This window comes from Sprattus sprattus, assembly GCF_963457725.1.
Source record: "Sprattus sprattus genome assembly, chromosome: 19".
NCBI lineage: Eukaryota > Metazoa > Chordata > Actinopteri > Clupeiformes > Clupeidae > Sprattus > Sprattus sprattus.
The window spans coordinates 4,338,002-4,355,897 of NC_137917.1; the positions used below are offsets into that span (position 1 = coordinate 4,338,002).

The following is a 17,896-nucleotide window of genomic DNA, read 5'->3' on the forward strand; positions in this document are numbered from 1 at the left end:
CCATGTTGTCAGCTTTCACTTCTCTGCCTGCCAGATGTCTGATTATAATCTTATGGAAGGAACAAACACCACCAACATTTAGTAGACGGATTAGAGACACCATGTCTTTCCTGAAACTGGAGAAAATCAGATATACTCTGAAAGGCTCCATACAGAGCTTTGAGAGAACCTGGATCCCTTTATTGACGTACTATGAGAGCATACAAAGCCCACTACAAGAGAAAGATTAGATGGCAACCCCCCTCCCCCCTCTCTACTTTTTTTTTCTTTACTTTTTACTTTACTAGGAGGGCTGCATGGGGTAGGTCGGCTGGGGGCATGTGGGTCTTATTGTGGGTAGGGGTATAATCAATCATTAGATTTGTAATGTGTAATTGTTTAGTATTGATTACCCAAAAAACGCCCATAAAAAGTATTAAAAATGTACTTTCATCAGGCTGCTGAAGCATGCTGGTATATTCTTTATTGAAAGAATTCTAGAAAATATTCTCCTCTCTTGAGCTGTGCAATTGACCAGTGCTAGGCTATATCAGCCCGTATTATGAATTAAATATCTACAATACTCCTTTTTATTTATTATGTTTCCTTTTTTTCTTCAAACCTTTACGTAATTATTTCGAATTAAAAAAATACATTTGACCTAATAAAGTTTCTTAATGTAGTCCAATGACAGTTTTTCCAAATGTGTTGCCGATGGAATCAAGATAGTATCCATTTACACGAGAATGTGTTTAATTTATGCTGTGTGTGCTTGTTTATGGATTACTGGGAATGGATTTTTTTCTCATTATTAAAATACATCGATGGCAGCTCTACCGTTCGCTGCTATAAGGCTCTGCTTCGATGTGTGACTGGCTGTCAGTCATTGGAGATGAATCACCCAGGCAGCTTAATGGGTAGTCTGTAAGCCGCTGTGTTAAGTTGCTTAAACCTATTCATAGCCTCGTTCGGGAGAGGAAAGAGGCGAGACAAACATCGCAACATTAACTCGATCAGAGGTCAGTCGCGAGGAGGGTTTGGGTTCGGGGACAGCCCGTTACCGGTGTAGAAGATGTGGGAAGAAGTTCTATCATCTGCTTTCGCCAAGTATGGTGCTGTAACCGTGGTGACAGCTTTCTGTAAGTAACCGCCTTTTGTGGCTCTTTGTCCTACGATTCAATACCACGTCTTCTATGCTGTTAAGCTGCATGCAATTTGTTGTGGAAATGTGCATTATCCTACCAGGAAATGGACGGATGCTGCATCTCTTAACCCGAGTGGAACAGAGAAAGAAATAATGAAACAATGGGGATTTCAAGTGATGCCTATTATGCAAACTGTTATTTTTAGGGGTTCTTGTTTCAGCTATAGAGTCTCTCTCTGCTTGAAAGAAGCTCTTAGTTTCTCCTCTTAGCTCCTATTATTTCTGTGAACCTGGCTAGTTTATAACTTTATTGTTGACATGATTATGGAATAATCTTCAGACAATTTTCAAGGTGTTTTGCTCTATGGCTTGCAGTTTTAAAGATCAGATTTTTTTTGCTCCACAAGTCTAATAACAATACTCAATACACAGCAAGTACCTGGTCCAATGTGCCTGCATGTCTGAATAAAATATTTGGTCCTTAGTGAACTTGAATTGGTTTCATGTCACAGTCCGTAACGTATCGGACTATAAGTAAGCATACTCCATAGCACCCACAATGTACAGCTCATTTGATTTTGCATAGACAAACAAATTATTTGGACAGAAAAGTTAGAACAGAGTTAGAAATTAAAGCACATTTCCCCCTGACAAAGGCCTTCTTGCACTAAGGAGATGGATAGCTGGGGGAACGTGTCGCAGCCAGGCACGTCTTGATGGGAAGACGGTGCTGATCACTGGAGCCAACACCGGCATTGGCAAGGAGACAGCACTTGACATGGCGTGCAGAGGTACAACCAGGCCTTCCTTTCCAATGCAGCATTTCATCTAGATGCACGTATATGATTTTTTTCTGTGAACACAGTGGGCTTGAGTCTCCATTGTAAAGTGCAGAGTGTTTGGCAGTGCTGTGCACAATGATGGCAGTGTATGCATTTGTGTATTGCACTCTTAATTACTAGAGTGATTGCCTTGCTTTAGCATGACCTCTAAATGAAAATCATACTGGCTAATTATATCAGTGTATCACATGTTGACCTGTTTTGTGCAATGGTGGACATACCAAACCGCATGGAAATTGTAATTGTAAAAGATATTGCCATACATCTGCCGTGTATTTGCCCTTTTCTTGGGTAATAGTGTGTCTCTATATCTAGGGGCCAGAGTGGTGATGGCTTGCAGGGACCTGATGAGGGCAGAGAGTACGGCAGAATATATTCGGACATCAACAGGAAATGGAAATGTGGTTGTGCGCCACCTGGATCTGGCCTCCCTGTATTCCGTGCGTCAGTTTGCCAAAGAGTTTCAACTCACAGAAGATCGCCTGGACATTCTCATTAACAATGCAGGTGAGGTGTGGCATTGCTGTTTTCATTGGAATAATAAGTCATTATCTACAAAAGGGATCTTAAGAGTAGAAGGTTCTGATATGGACATATATAACTTGAGGTATTATTCTGTCCTGTGTTCCCTTGTACATTTCACTGTATGTCCTTCTAGGAAGTTTTCTCAGGCCAGCTCTGGGCCAAGTTAGTGTGTTAGCTTTGCTCTGTGACCCTGAATGCTTAGCCACAAACCTCATTCGGAAACACTGCACCCATTAATTTCAGTTTAGACACTATTACTGCTCCCAGGAATACTTTTGACCTCAGAAGGTTGTGAAGGAAAAAAACAGATAGGTGAAGTTAGTTTAACTGCGTCATTCCAACTTGATGTTCTATATAAAGTTATAGTCATTCTTATTTACAGAAAACTTGCCTTATTTAGTGCAGTTTTCAGTAAGGTGTGTTGTATAAAACAAGCCACAGTCTTGCTCTGCCAACACCAACAACAGCACAGCTGGCATTTATAAAATGCATTTTGGTGATATAAACATAGCACAAAAAGTAAGGAAATTTGTGTTTGGTAGATTATTTCTTTGTTGTAAAAATGCTTCTTGGCAATACATCTTATACCGTTGGAAAGCCTGTTCATTTACCTTTGAAATGGTGCCACATTTGTGTGGAACATGCATTTGTGGGATGAGCAGCACAACTGTTTATGTAGGTAGCGCCCAAGTAAAATTTGCCAAAATTCTCTGCCAATGCTAAACAGTTTATTCTCATGTTGGTATTCCCTCTTGTTTTGAGTTGTTTTGGTGAATTGGATGATTGAAATCTCGATCAGTAACAAGGAACAAACAAGACATATTGGCAATTTACACTTTATTCATTGCTACTGATCGAGAGTTCAATCATCCAATCCACCAAACAACTCAGAACAAGAGTGAATACCAACAGTAGAATATGAGAATTTTGGTTGGGCGCTACCCACAGACTCAGCTGTGCCGCTCATCCCACGTTCCTTAGAAATGTGGCACCATTGAAAAGGGAAATATACAGGCTTCCCAACACTATAAGATGTATTGCCATAAAGCATTGTTACAACAAAGAAATAATCTACCAAACACAGATTTCCTTACTTTTTGTGCTATGTTTATTTGGCAGTCATGCTGTGAAAGGTACTGTCACATTTTTGCATGTTTTTGTATCTCCTCTTCACCTGACTGTGTACTATCAAAATGGTCTTAACCCAGGTTGTTCATCATATTTAGTCCAGGAAGAGCCTCATATATTAGGGCTATCAAGTGGATGGCTGATACAACTCTCAAGGCCAACATTATATTGGAATGGAATTTTCTACCCTCGTTTCCCCTATGATGTATTAAAGCTGATATTTGTCTCTCAGGTGTGATGATGTGCCCTAAGTGGGTGACAGAGGATGGCTATGAAACACAGCTGGCTGTCAATCATCTGGGACATTTCCTTCTGACCACCATGCTGATAGGGGTGCTGAGGAGGTCCACCCCTAGTCGGGTAGTGAATGTGGCCAGTATTGCACACAAAGGAGGTAATGTTTGCTTGAAATTCTTTTAACTTATAACCAAAGAACTGCTTGCTGAAAATATAATTACAGCCATATACAAAAAGATGTTGAATTATGAGATTTTTTAATAATAAAAGTCAAAACAAGATCAATTAGATGTCTTGACTTGCTGACATACCCAACTTACCTTATATTTCTGCTGAACTCCTACAGGAAAAATTGACTTTGATGATCTGTTTTTCGAAAAGAGGGCATACAGCCCACTGGTCAGCTACAGGCAAAGCAAGCTGGCCAATGTCCTTTTCTCCCGAGAGCTTGCTCGCAGGTTGAGAGGTAAAGAGCTCCCCATAGACCTAATTTTGAGGTCCTCCTTTGTGCTTAATTTCTCCTTGTTGATTTACCTCCAACTGGGTAGATGGCAGATGGTGGCAGTTCTGACACTCTCCAAGGGTGCCAACATTTGGTGGGATGCAAGGATTATTAATGTTAAATTCAATTGAAATACCAAAATGAAATATAAATGTTGAACAATTTGAGATTTTCTGAATTCTCATTAGAACTACAATTAAATCTATGTCTGTTTGGGTCAGTGATTTGCACCCCTTACGGCGAGAAAACACACTTTGAAAAAAGTGTAAAGTGACAATAAATAAATAAATACATTGATTGATTCATTCATGATATCCTTGTTGCTGGGAAAGCTCTTCAATAATTTAGTCAGTAATTCAGGATTTGTTTTGTCCTGTTGAGCTAAGTCCCTTTTAATTCCCATCTCAAGCAAAGACTCCAGCTTGAACAAACCCCTCATGTCTAAACTGTTGTCTTCTGATGATGCTGTTAGCCAGCATTATCGAACAGCTTATTGTCCACCTTGGGCCTATTTAACTCTGGATAGCTAGCTAGCTATATTTCTAACAGCAATTATATCACAGTAAAAGGTTCTACAATACACACAAATGACCAGTCTCTTGATTTTAATTTTAAAGACAAATTCCTTTCAAGTGTATAATTTACACTTGATGACTTGAGGAATTTGAGGATAATCCCTACTTACGTTCTGAGAAGTGTGCTTTAGAAAAGATGTCAGTCCTGGGGACCATGACCATGGCAGACAGCAGAGCATAGGTTAAGTTCTCTGGGCACTTATGTAACTTTCACTGTTGCCATGGAGAAATGGGTCTGCGCTGGGTAAACACCATTTGAATGTTATTTACTTCCCCCGATCCTTTAAAACAGTGTGTGAGTGAGGAGTTTGTCTGTGTCTGTAGGCACCGGGGTTACGTCGTTTAGCCTCCATCCAGGGGTAATTCGGACAGAGCTCGGCCGGCACGTGGAGAGCTGGTTCCCCTTCCTGAAGACTGTTCTGATGCTCCCCTCATACGCGTTCATGAAAACCCCACGGGAGGGAGCGCAGACATCCATCTACTGCGCTGTGACCGAGGGGCTGGAGAGCAAATCTGGCTGTTACTTCAGGTAGGTTTGGACTACAGAGCTCTTGGTGGAGTTTTTTTTATGGCAATGGGTATGGTCACAGATTTGTGGTGAGTTGTTTGTTTTGATGTATGTAAGTGATGTGATGCAGATACCAAATCATGGCAGAGTCTTGGGGGTTTATTACCTGTTGTCTGATGTATCTGTGATTCAAAAACAGTTGGATCTAGTGTAGTATACATGGATGATATCTGTTAATGGATGATATTTGTTCATAGATAATGTTCCTTTATTGAAAATGTCAATGTTCGCGTGTTTAGGTGCAATAAATATGAATACTTGCTCTGCGTTTGTGTGTGTGTGTGTGTGTGTGTGTCTGTATCTGCCTGTACTTCAGTGACTGCTCTGAGAAGGAGGCCGCACCAGAGGGCAGAGATGACGCTGCGGCCAGCCGACTGTGGGAGGTCAGTGTCCAGCTGGTGGGCCTCTGAGAGGAAGGCTCAGAGGGAGAAACGCCTCCTCCGCCTCTCCTCCACCAGCTCCGCTCGCTCCCACCCCTGCTGGGTGCTCCAAGGTGTCAGCACACACACCTCAAAACGCCACTGTCTCGTCTGATGCTTAAAGAGGGAAAAGCAGGATGTTTCTGGGTGTTTTCATGGACATTTTGGAGTAATCAAGGCAACCCAATCAACAAACAATAATTTTCACATTAGCAAGCTCATTTGCCTTGTTCATGATTTTGTGTGAGTGATTTCTTTCTCCTCTTAAAGCTGGAAGAATTATATCAGGAAATTAGTTAGATGTGAAATGAATGAAATCAACCTACTGTTAATAGTTTGTCTGTGTGGTTAACATCCGTGGTTCAAATGGAATTCATCTTTAATATTTGAGTTTTCAGTTTTTATTGGGTTTTGCATTTCTGTGTAAGCTACAATAAACCACATTACAATGAACTGTAAGATACTTGAATATTTCGCCTTTAAGCCTGTGATTTGTAAAGGCAAGAGAAACAGAACTTTTTAACTGACTGAACTGACTGAACTAACTCTGTCTAGAAAAGTACCCTGTTATGTATGTTACATACCAGGTACAGTACTGTTTGTTATACTTGGCTTCTAAACTTAACTTTATGCATTAATACTGTATGTACTGAACAATTATGAAACACTTAAATGTGAACAGTATCATGAGTTTATTAACTTCAGGAGTCATGGAAGTTAACTGAGTATTTCAGTCAGCATTATATAATATTACAGTGTAACAGTATCTCTTTTGTACGTCCAATAAATGGCCACAAGGGGGCAGAATAGTCTTGTCTTTTTATTTATAACTGAGACAGTAGACTGCCTGAGAAATATGATTTCTTTCACGTTAACTTCATTATCATAACCCAGAATCTGAGATGCCTTGTTGTTGGAGTTATTTTCAAATGAATAGGACATAACAGAAGGATATGGACCTGTTAAGTGAAGACAACAGGAATAATAAAAACAACACTATTGTTGTTATGGTTTATTTCACATAGTAGTGTCTTTTTCATGTTAACTGGTTTTGAAAGCATACATGAGAGGCCCTGTGCAAGTGTTTCTACAGAGCCCATACATATGGGTTTGAATAACATTTCATTATTACACTTCAATTGCAGTCATTTATATATTACAAATTGTATCATCATAAATCATATCATAAATCTGTTATCATCTGTTATAATCAAATGATCATCTAACTTAACTGCTGGTAAACCTCAATAGATTGAAAGATTTGTAGCATGTTAACATGAAACATGCAATAAATATTTGATCAAAATGTAGCAGCTGATGGATTTAAGGATTTGCTGAGGTTAATCAGTCACTTGCAGTCACTTCTGCGCAAAATCATTCCATTTTAGAGCTTGCTTAGATTCCAAAATGGACACAAGGTAGGCTTGTGGGGTGATCTATGCCTAGTTCGAAAGGTCACAAGTTCCTGCGTGTGTCCATGTGACGGACACAGGTGACCTGCCAGTGTCAGTTAGCCACTTTCAGTTGACAAAAGGGTCTTAAGTGGACTGAGACCCATCATCACAATGAATGATCCCTTTGCAGTGAATGAACCCTTTGCAGGCTGACCAGTAGGACAGAATTCTCCGCCATAAAGACTACTCATATCCCCGTGTATTTGAAACACAATAGTATTATTTCATGGTCCACACACAAAAGAGACCATTCTTTATTCTGAAGAGGGCACACAGCTACTCTTTATTCTTTGTGACTGACAGAGGAAATGAAAGCCCCTCATCGGCTTCCTGAGTCTTACCTTGAGACTGGACAGATCCGCTTTTTCCTGAGCTGAACAAACACCTAAAGGGGATGAGGAGACTGACAGGCCAGTGGGACAAACCAAACAAACATGTCGTGGACAGTGTGCTTCAGGCATACATACAAAGGGTTAAAGGCTAGAGCCTTACTTTTAGAATTGTTACATGATTCAATATTCTGTTATTGTTACATTCTCACTAATAACATTGCTGCGGCATGATAATAGCTCCATTGGTTGCGTCATAGTATAGTGGTATAGCTTTGTCACCCATTAGTTTTTAATCCTCCATTAAAGCTATGGTTTATTTCTATACAGTATGTGCTATTGCGGTTTGTGTGTATATGTTGTCAAATATACTCATATTCACCCTTGACCCACATTTGTGCAAGTGGGTGAGGAAAAACAAGTTCAGCCACGGCCAGTGTGCGCTTTCACAACAGCAACACAATCTCCTGTCTGAGCGCAGCGCTTGGCTGACATTGACACTTGCCTTTTGACCAGCCTCACCACCTCTGACACCGCCCGCCTTCAAACACACCGCACACCCTTCAGCACCTTGGACAACTGCCGACGTATGTGCCAGCACAAACGAGGAGCAGTCTGGGTGGGGTGGGGTGGAGTGGGGGTGAATAGCATTTACAGACAACTCCTCCAACCCCCACTCCACCCGACACACAAAAACATGCACAACAACGGCTTCACGTACATTTCGAAGCACACACACTGAGACATGAGCGCATATGTAAATAGGCAGACACACCAAATCCACATGCAGACATACACAGACACACAGACATAGACCGCCACTCCCTCATCCCCAGACAGCATTGATCAGCACTGCCGTGTCTGGTGTTAGGAGCTGATGGCTCTTAGCTGAACAGTCCACTAAACCCTCATTTTCATGGGCCATTACCAGGCCCTCCACCTCACCTCAACATTCAATACTATTTTAAATACAACTTCCTGTCTGCACCGTCAGTCCTATGGCACGGTATACCGTAGAACACACTTTCAAGGGGGTTCAAGTCTGTATTGAAGGAAAAGTTCTTGTTTATGCGTGGTTCACGTATGACTCATCAGAGTTTGGACGGGCAATTGAATGCTTGACTCCTAATTATGTGGATTCTTCAGTTTGTGTGCGTGTGCTTGGGAGACATTTGACCTTTTCCTTTTTGTGTGGGAACTCATTACAGGCTCCGGGCCTTTCAATGCTCCTCTGTTCTACCTCTCCAGGGCGGAACTGCAGCACCCAGAGGCAGAATACACTGATGGTCTATTGGAGCCAATAAAATGTCTATTAGAGCAAATTGCCTGAAATAGTCTTAAGAAAGAAAAGGACGTAAAATGTAAATGTAAATTGAAAATGTAAATGTGAAATGCAAAATGCAAAATGCAAAATACAAAATGCAAAATGTAAAATGTAAAACGTAAAATGGAAAATGGAAAATGGAAAATGGAAAATGGAAAATGGAAAAATGGAAAATGGAAAATGGAAAATGTAAAGTGTAATGATTTATTTCTTGTCTGTAATATTCAGTACTCTGTTCCTGTTATTCTCAAGTTCCTGTTATTATGGCTCTAAAAAGAGAGTGACTGTTCACTACTACTTTTCTCTTTACTGAAGCACAACAGACACTTCATGAGCCTTTTCCTTTAGATTTGGCTATGGGTTCAAGCCACATAAATGTCAGATCATGACTTGAAGGGAATGAACTGCCCCTGGTGACGTACTTTCACAGGCACAAAAAGTCAGTGAATAGTTAAGCACTGACTGAGAGACGTCATCCTGGCCACCCCAAGCCCTTGTTGTGTGACCCCAGAGGGTATCCACTGTTCCTCCCTCTCCCCCTCCCACTCCCATCACCCCTTTGATCGGGCTGTTTGAGAAAGTTTTCAGAGGCTGGTGTTGGGGTTCGGGGTGTATGTGGTTGTAGTGCTCCAGAAGAAAACCAAGGAAAGGATTGCCCCAGGGGCTGGGAATGGCACAGCCCCCCCCAGCTCATCCAGCGAAGGAGGTCCCAGTGACTGTCGATCCCCCTCACCACTGAGCCTTGGGGCGGCCCCCATGCACACATGCAGGCCATCATCAAGCCCTTAGAGATGTCAGCGAAGTGAACTGGGCCCCCTCTCTTCCAGGCAACATGGAGGCCATGGTGGAATCCAGCAATGTCCAACAATGGGTTGAACATGCTGGTGCCTTTCACCACTCTAGGGTGCCTCATGTTCCTGAGTCTGAGTGGCCCCTCTTCTGGCTTGGTCCTCATGAGGTTGTCCTCAGTGCCTGCTCGATTTATGGGCTCCCCACTCTCCTTTCTTCCATGGCTGGGGCCGTGTGAGCGGTGGGGTGTCGTCACAAAGGGGTATGGTAAAAATAACCGTGGGGGATGCAGGGGTGGCATGGGGGAGGGAGTGGGGCTGTTTCATTCGCTCACAAAAGAGGCCGGGGGCAGAGGGACAGGTCCTTTCATCTCAGCAGAGAGAGACAAACAGCCCTGCGAGAGCGTTTTTCTTCTTTGGACGAGAGCAGTTTATTTGATGGATTTGAGGCTCGCTCTGGAAAGAAGCCGGGAACACTATTGGAAGGGATGGAGAGAGACCCTGAGGGAAATAACCTTGACTGTCACAACCATTACATTATGATGCCAGGCATGGCAAGGAATAGTGCTGATTTAGTTGCAGAAAATCAACATTAAACACTGGCCAATGGTGTGTGTGTGTGTGTGTGTGTGTGTGTGTGTGTGTGTGTGTGTGTGTGTGTAAGTATGCCTGCTTGAGGAGATGTCAAAGGCTTGTATTCTGCCTGGACAGCTGAGGCCCACACACAGAGTCAGGCAGCAGTGGCCGGATGAGCAGCTGAGTTGCCTTGATGTGTGAGGAGGTGCACATATCAGTCAGACTCTTCATCTATACAAACAATATCATATCTCAGTATGGTATATGGGGAACCTATGCTGCAAAGACATACATGCATGGCAAAACCTATGAGTACACAACCTAGTGTGATATCGATCCTTTTAGCGGAAGATCACACATCAGTCTTCATTGTTTAAGAATTTAACACTGGCAGTCTTTTGGCCCAAAGACACTAAAGAGTTTATTGAAGCCATGTATCAGGGTTCAAAACTGGCAACAGTTGACACAGATTTCATTAGCTTTGGAATTTTGTGGTAATTTACCTTATAAATGAATCAAGTCTCCATTTGTGTGGAGATTATAGGGGAAAATGTTCAGGTCCAGTCATCCTTAGCTATTCTGTTTCAGTTAGCTTTGGCAAGAGGGGCTTTGGGTCCTGTGGAGAAGGTACTGCTGTTAAAACGGATAGCGCCCACTCAGGCTGTGTGAGCCCTCTCAGAAGAGTCAACACCATCTCTGCTGCTCACCCTATTTGCCAACCAAAACACAAACCAACAGAGGTGTGTGTTTTTCACTTGTGAGTTCCAGGGCTCCCCTGTCACTTCACGCATTTGAACCATCCTTGATTGTTTTCCATCTCATCATCATGTCTTTGTGTGGCTTCCGTGCCTTTCCCTCTCTCTCTGGCGTTACCATTTTTATCAGCTTCCCTCCACCTTCCATCTCTCTCTCGCTCTCTCTCTCTCTCTCTCAATCTCTCTCTCTCTCTGTTCTCTTTCTCCATGTTTCCTTAATGATCAGTAGAGGCAGAGGGAGGGCGAGTGTGAAATAGGTTACTCACTCTCTCAAGGGGACTTTTCTCTACTCCCTCCCTTCCCTCATCTCTCCCCCTAATAATGGTCAGTTGTGAGAGAGGGAGGACACGATGTGTGCGATGGCTTTTGATAGCATTCAGCAGGCCGAGGCCAGAGGCCAAGAGGCAGCATGTGAGAGAAAGTGAAAGACTCTCTGAGGGTGATGGCAGCTGCTGGGAACACACACACACTCACACATGCATAGTGACATACACATACCCACAAACAGACAGACAGACAGACACACACACACACACACACACACACACACACACACACACACACACACACACACACACACACACTCACACATGTGTAGTGACATACAAATGCCCACAAACAGACAAACACAGCTACTCAGCTGACTGGTAAACATGCATAAGCATGCACACACATAACACACACACAAACACATGCTTACAGCCCTCAAAGCCTGCTTCAGCAGCAACATAGCAATCCAACTTAGCTTGAGTGGATTTCCATTAGTGAGCTACGAGTTTAGCTGACTGGTAAGCACTCCTTTCTCGCCACAATTCCAAGGCTGTCTGGGATCTAAATTGTTGCCTTTTTAGCCACAGTTTTTCTCCTCTGCCCTTCACACCCACTCAGCCACACACAGACATAGCTACTTGTGTACAAGCACATTCAGACACATACTCCTTCCAGAACCCCAGTGAAGAGAGCAGGCCTAGGTGCTTGCACAGCAAAAGAGACAACCCCTCCACACACACACGCACACACACATACACACACTCACACTCTCACACACACACACACGCCTTCACACTCAAACACACCGTCACATACACACACCACAGTGCCTGCACACAAACACATGTATTGTGTCTGCTATACACAAACTGAGCCACATATACTGTACTCTGGGTGTGGAGTGAGCCTTGGAGGAGCATTCTGTGCAAGACATGGAAAGATGGAAAAAGCCATAAAACTGAGAGTGTCCAGCTTTGCAAAGGGGGGGGCTTCATTAGGCTCGCCACAAATTCTACAGGACAAAGAAAAGATTTACATGTAATGAGTCCACTGTACATAATTGACTCTGTTTAATTACACAGATGTGCTTAATTAACAGTCATTCCAGAGGCTTTAACTTCCTAGGCTAAATGTGGCCATGTGCAGTCTCCACTCCAAGGAGATCCAGATTTAAAGCCTCACCAGAATACATGCTGAGATTGGACCATTTCCTAGAGCCTGACACCAAGCTCTCCTCTCCACACACCCAGCACCTCCAGTCTGACCCCGTAGCCTGACCCTCTGCAGGCCCAAATGCCGTTACACTCTCTGGGCTGCTGTGAGGGTATTTTGGGGGGGACTGGGTGTGCAAGTGATTTCAGCTGCTAGTGTTAAGAATTTAATCTGGGTTTTGACGGGCTCTAGCTGATGGAAAGCAGCTCTGTGGGAAGATTTGGGTGAGTGGTGTGGGGGAGGGAGGTGATGTTGTGTGTATGTAGGGATGGGGGTGAGTGGGTTGATAGATCATGTGTAATTAAAGCTGAACTCTGATCAGCGCTTATTGTCTGTTTGTGTAATCCTGTGGGTTGTGCAGCCAATGCAGCTGTGGACAGTAGGCATGCCATCACACGTCAGACGCTCACAAAGAGCTTCTGCAAGGACCAGAGCGAAGACATCTGGCCTGCTTTTGGAAATGAGGACAGTTGAGCGTTTACAGTAGACTCATGCAAACGCATGTCTGTGCCGGCAGACAACAAAGCAGCACCTGGAAAGACACACACCACATCCAGACAGATGTACAGTGAAAAACTAAATGTAGAAACACACGTGCAACATGCACACACACACACATACCGTTCACACACACATACCGTACACAAACACACACATACTGTACACACACACGCATACTGTACACACACACACATACCGTACTCACACACATACTGTACACACACACACACACACACATACTGTACACACATACACACATATCGTACACACACACACACACACACACATATTGTACACACACACATACACATACACATACACAAACACATACACATACACATACACATACACATACACATACACATACACATACACAAACACACACACACACACACACACACACACACACACACACACACACACACACACACACACACACACACACACATACACAAACACATACACAAACACATACACATACACATACACATACACATACGCTCATTAGCGCTCCTGTCTGTGTTCTGGAGGCCCCATGCTGAGACAGCCCTGATTGGTGCGCCCACAGCACCCATCCAAAGCTGCATCTCGTGCTGGCGTGGCACGTCAGGCCTGCGTTCCTGAAGGCACCGCACGAAGGGACAAGGCTGTTTTTGCCAGCCGCCATCTGCCACCAATGATGTCTGTGGTGGTGGTGATGTGGGGCCACTGGCGATGGGGTGGTATGTGGGACATGATGAGAGCTGGGTATTTTTCACAGGTGCCTGAGTCTGAGCTATATAGAATGGCTTAATGGAATGGAGGGTTTTAATAGGAGGTGGCCTCTAAAGAAGCTCATCAGAGCATTAGCACTAATCTAGAACAAGGAAGTCTTTACAGTACTCCCACGTTAGGTATCCAGAGTCCTGTGCGTGTGTCTTTTGTCTGCGTATTAAATAGTGCATTATGGAAAGTCACATTTTTGTTGTTGTTCTGATTCTTTTTTTCTCTTGCAAAATGCAACGGACAGCAACAATTGTCAGACATGCACAAATCTTGACCATCAAAATTAATTTAGCCTTTTAAAGCCTTTTGTTACGTTTGTAAAATACAAATGGTCTTCTTTTACCTATTGAAGCGTTTACATCAATTAACCTAATGCCACTTGGGCAGTTTGACATTCTGCTTGGCCACTGATGATTTCCCCTATATTTGTTATAAAAATACTTTATCCCGACCCCTGACCTGTAATGTCCTCAAATGTCTAATCACATTCATCATCCTCTGCCCATCTCCTGATTTGGTGTTGTCACTGTCATTTTCATGACAGCTCTTTTCTTAATTTGCATAATGATTTTTTTCCAGGTTTATAATAAATTACTAGTAGTACTAAAGTAAGACAACACAATCACACTCATTAAACACAGCCAAAGCATTCTAAGGGTTAAAGTGTAATTGCAGGTTCCAATGGGCATTTTGTATCCAGCCAAGACCAACAAGCAGACATGACATCAGTCAGGAGCGCCATGGCACTGGTGTTGGCAGGATCTTATATCATCTCTCTTTCTCTCTCTCTCTCTCTCTCTCTCTCTCTCTCTCTTTCTCTCTCTCTCTCTCTCCCCTCTCTCTCTTTCTTACTCTGACACTTCCTTTGTTTCTCTGTCTTTCTGTCTCTCATTCTCTCAGTTACAACCTTCTCTGACCCACTCTCCTTTCAGTTGCCCTAGAGACCCCCACCCGCTACTTCCTTTCCTGCCCCACCACAGACCCCCCCTGTCTTAATGAGTTGTAGATTAGCTCCGTGCAAGGCTCTATTGATTCAGACCCATCTCAGATAGACTCAACTGCCACCTCCCTCTCCCCACTGGCCAGGCAAAGTGCAGGGTTGGCTGATTTAAACAGCAGATCACCATGGCCTGGGAAGAGTGGAGTTTATCTTCTTGTAATGAAGCACCCCCCCACACACAAACACACACACACACACACACACACTCACCAACACACACACACACACACGCAAACACAAATGCACACTTGATCATTTCATTTGGATGGGCAAATACTGAGTAAAATATCACAGTATCCAGACTGTGCTACCAGCAGTCTTAAGCTATGTTATACAAAACTGCCACATTTTGCAAAGAAAAAGCGCACACATATTATAAATCTAATAGTCCAGATATAAATGCCAATCACAATAGAGTAATATCTAGCCAGTTGTTTTGATGCTCTCTTTTTCAGTTCAACCATTTGTAGACCCTGAACACAGAGCCTATGAACATGCCCCTAGACTTCCATGAATCAGAGCCATCAATTTTCAGCTGTTTCCACACTGTGTGAGGGCATTCAGTTAAGGCTGGTATTTTAACTGTTTGTCAGTAAAGCACAAGTCCACATAGGCATCAAAGCAACAGCCTCTCAAGACAAAGAACACATTTGGACATTTCATTTAATGTGACAATATCAGGAGTATTTGGTGAATCCGTAAGAACATTAAATAAACGGTATTTGTTGTGATTGACAGGATAAAAGCAGTCCACTTGCACAGCTTTATTGATAGAGGTTACACATGATTCTTTAACTTTGCACAGCTCTTTCACAGTTATGTGGACAATACGATTGTAAAAGGCAATGTACACACACACAAACAAACAAACACACACACACACACACACACACACACACACACACACACACACACACACACACACACACACACACATCCCTCTTGTTTGCATCTATAATACCTTCCATATAAATGGCCCAGGAGTCTACACAATCTTGCCTCTCTGACAGATAAGTCTCTGGAGGGTTTCCCCCCCAGGCCTCTGCAGTTCCCGTAATGTCATCTTGGGGAGCCTCTGTGGACAGGCTTTTATGTTTGATGGTTTTATGTCTGTGTCCAGAGGAAGCAGTGGTCACCTCCATTATCCATGAGGCATTCTGTGTGGTCAGAGCTCAACATTCCATGTGTACTCTAAGGTCGACCACCTGTATGCGTTAGCATTCAGTTACATGGCCTGCACTTCACAAAACAAAGTCCTGTTTTTTTCAAAAGCTGCGTGGTAGTCTTTGAAACATGACAGAACATTATTCAGAAAGACATAAAAAAAAAAATAACAAGTTCACTGAAAGTGACATTCGCAGTGACATTGTGTTCTGTTTGTTCTATCACACGCCTGGAAACAGGGAGGGGTGGGTGGGGTGCAGCAGAAAAGAGAGCAGTATTGATTTAAAACATTTTGATTGGGTTACCTAACCTAATATAGCTGGTAGACATTTCCAGTGGCAAACAATGTTCTCTAAATGGAAAAAAAACACAATTGGGCTGTCTGTGACTCGGATGAAGGGAATAATGACATGCCTGACCATGCATAACTGCCACAGTGCAGCCAGGGCGGGATGGAACAGATCAATATCATATATAAACTGCAGAGCGCCTGAATTGACAGGGCGCGGCTGAGTGCAGCCGTACGGCTGTGGAGCAAACAAAAACACACACACTCAGGGGGCCGTGCTATGGAACCACACGTTCTGTATGTGAGGTGCTTTTTAAAACTCCTATGGAAAAGTTTCAGCTGCCAGTTTAATAATGCCTGTGAGCAAGTCTTTTGAAAAAGACCTACCAGCCAAATATATGATGGTGTTTTGACTGTCATGAAATTACAGAAAGAGTGTACTTTTGAATAATGAATTGTGATGAGTGCACAGCTGTAAAGCTGTTGCAGAGCTGAGCCCAGGTGGTTAAGGGCTTGTTCACATGCAGAGGTTGGATTTAGGAAGCTGGTTTACAGTGACTACAGGGGCTACTGTGAGTCTCCTAAGAAAATTATTTTTTCAATATCATTCTGATGTTATGCTGCCTTCTCACTTGAAACCTAACACGTTATGTTAGTGTCTCGGACACTTTAAACTAAGGGATCATTAGCAGAGGCAGCAGGAAAGGAGAGAACATACAAACTGCTTCTCTCTCTTACTCTAGTTCTCTCGCTCTCTTACTGTAGCTCTCTCTATCTCTCTCTCTCACTCATCGAGGCCTATAAATAATTGAGAGTCAATAAAAGATGCTTTAATGGTACGTGAAGGGCATTCCAGATCAGACTCCTGTAACCTCGATCGTTTTAGCCTGCTATCAAAATGAAGCAGACATATTTAGTGTGTAGAGCAACCGGCGGGGATATTCCATGAGGTAAATGGATAGGTTTCATCACTAAAGGTCACAGCAGGAGGTGAATGCTGTTGGAATGATCTGGCCCTTTCACATGCAAAGGTCAACAACCTCTCTTGGTTAGTGGCACTGTATGGTGCTGATATATGTGTGCTGGAGAAAACAACAATAAACAACAAAAGCATGGTGGCAGGTTTGGATTGGTGGCAGGTTTGGATTTCTCAGTGGTGAAAGAGAATATGTTAGCTTAAGAGGTTTGTCAGGGAAACAACACTTCCCACAAAATTACAGTGTGTTCAAGCAAGGGGAAATGTGATCTCACTCTGTGCTCCAGATATCGAGTGTTTCCTTTGCCTGCACAGGTCAATAACTCGCTGACCGAATCTCTTATACGCTTCCCGGGATTCTCTGCAGCAGATGAAATCAAATCCGAGCTGATAAAAAAACAGACACACCACCAGCAACAAGTCATGATCTCTTCCATGAATCTCATCTTTAGAGGCTGTACTCATATAGTCATATTCAACAGCAAAAAAACAGACGAAGTGAACACTCAGTGCCCAATTTAATTTATGGGGATGTCTTCACTGGGCCAAGTTTTTGTGGGGTTGGGATCCACAG

General features: G+C 43.1%; 1 protein-coding gene across 1 annotated transcript; it reads left to right on the top strand.

Annotated features, from left to right (window-relative positions):
* Window positions 1-1,051: 1,051 nt before the first annotated feature.
* Window positions 1,052-5,910, top strand: LOC308380538 (retinol dehydrogenase 12; the record flags this gene model as incomplete). Its single annotated transcript, XM_080857933.1, has 7 exons — window positions 1,052-1,118; window positions 1,780-1,914; window positions 2,281-2,472; window positions 3,851-4,012; window positions 4,202-4,321; window positions 5,257-5,461; window positions 5,817-5,910. 7 exons carry the CDS (start codon window positions 1,052-1,054, stop codon window positions 5,908-5,910), a joined length of 975 nt encoding a protein of 324 aa, XP_080714059.1.
* Window positions 5,911-17,896: the final 11,986 nt, after the last annotated feature.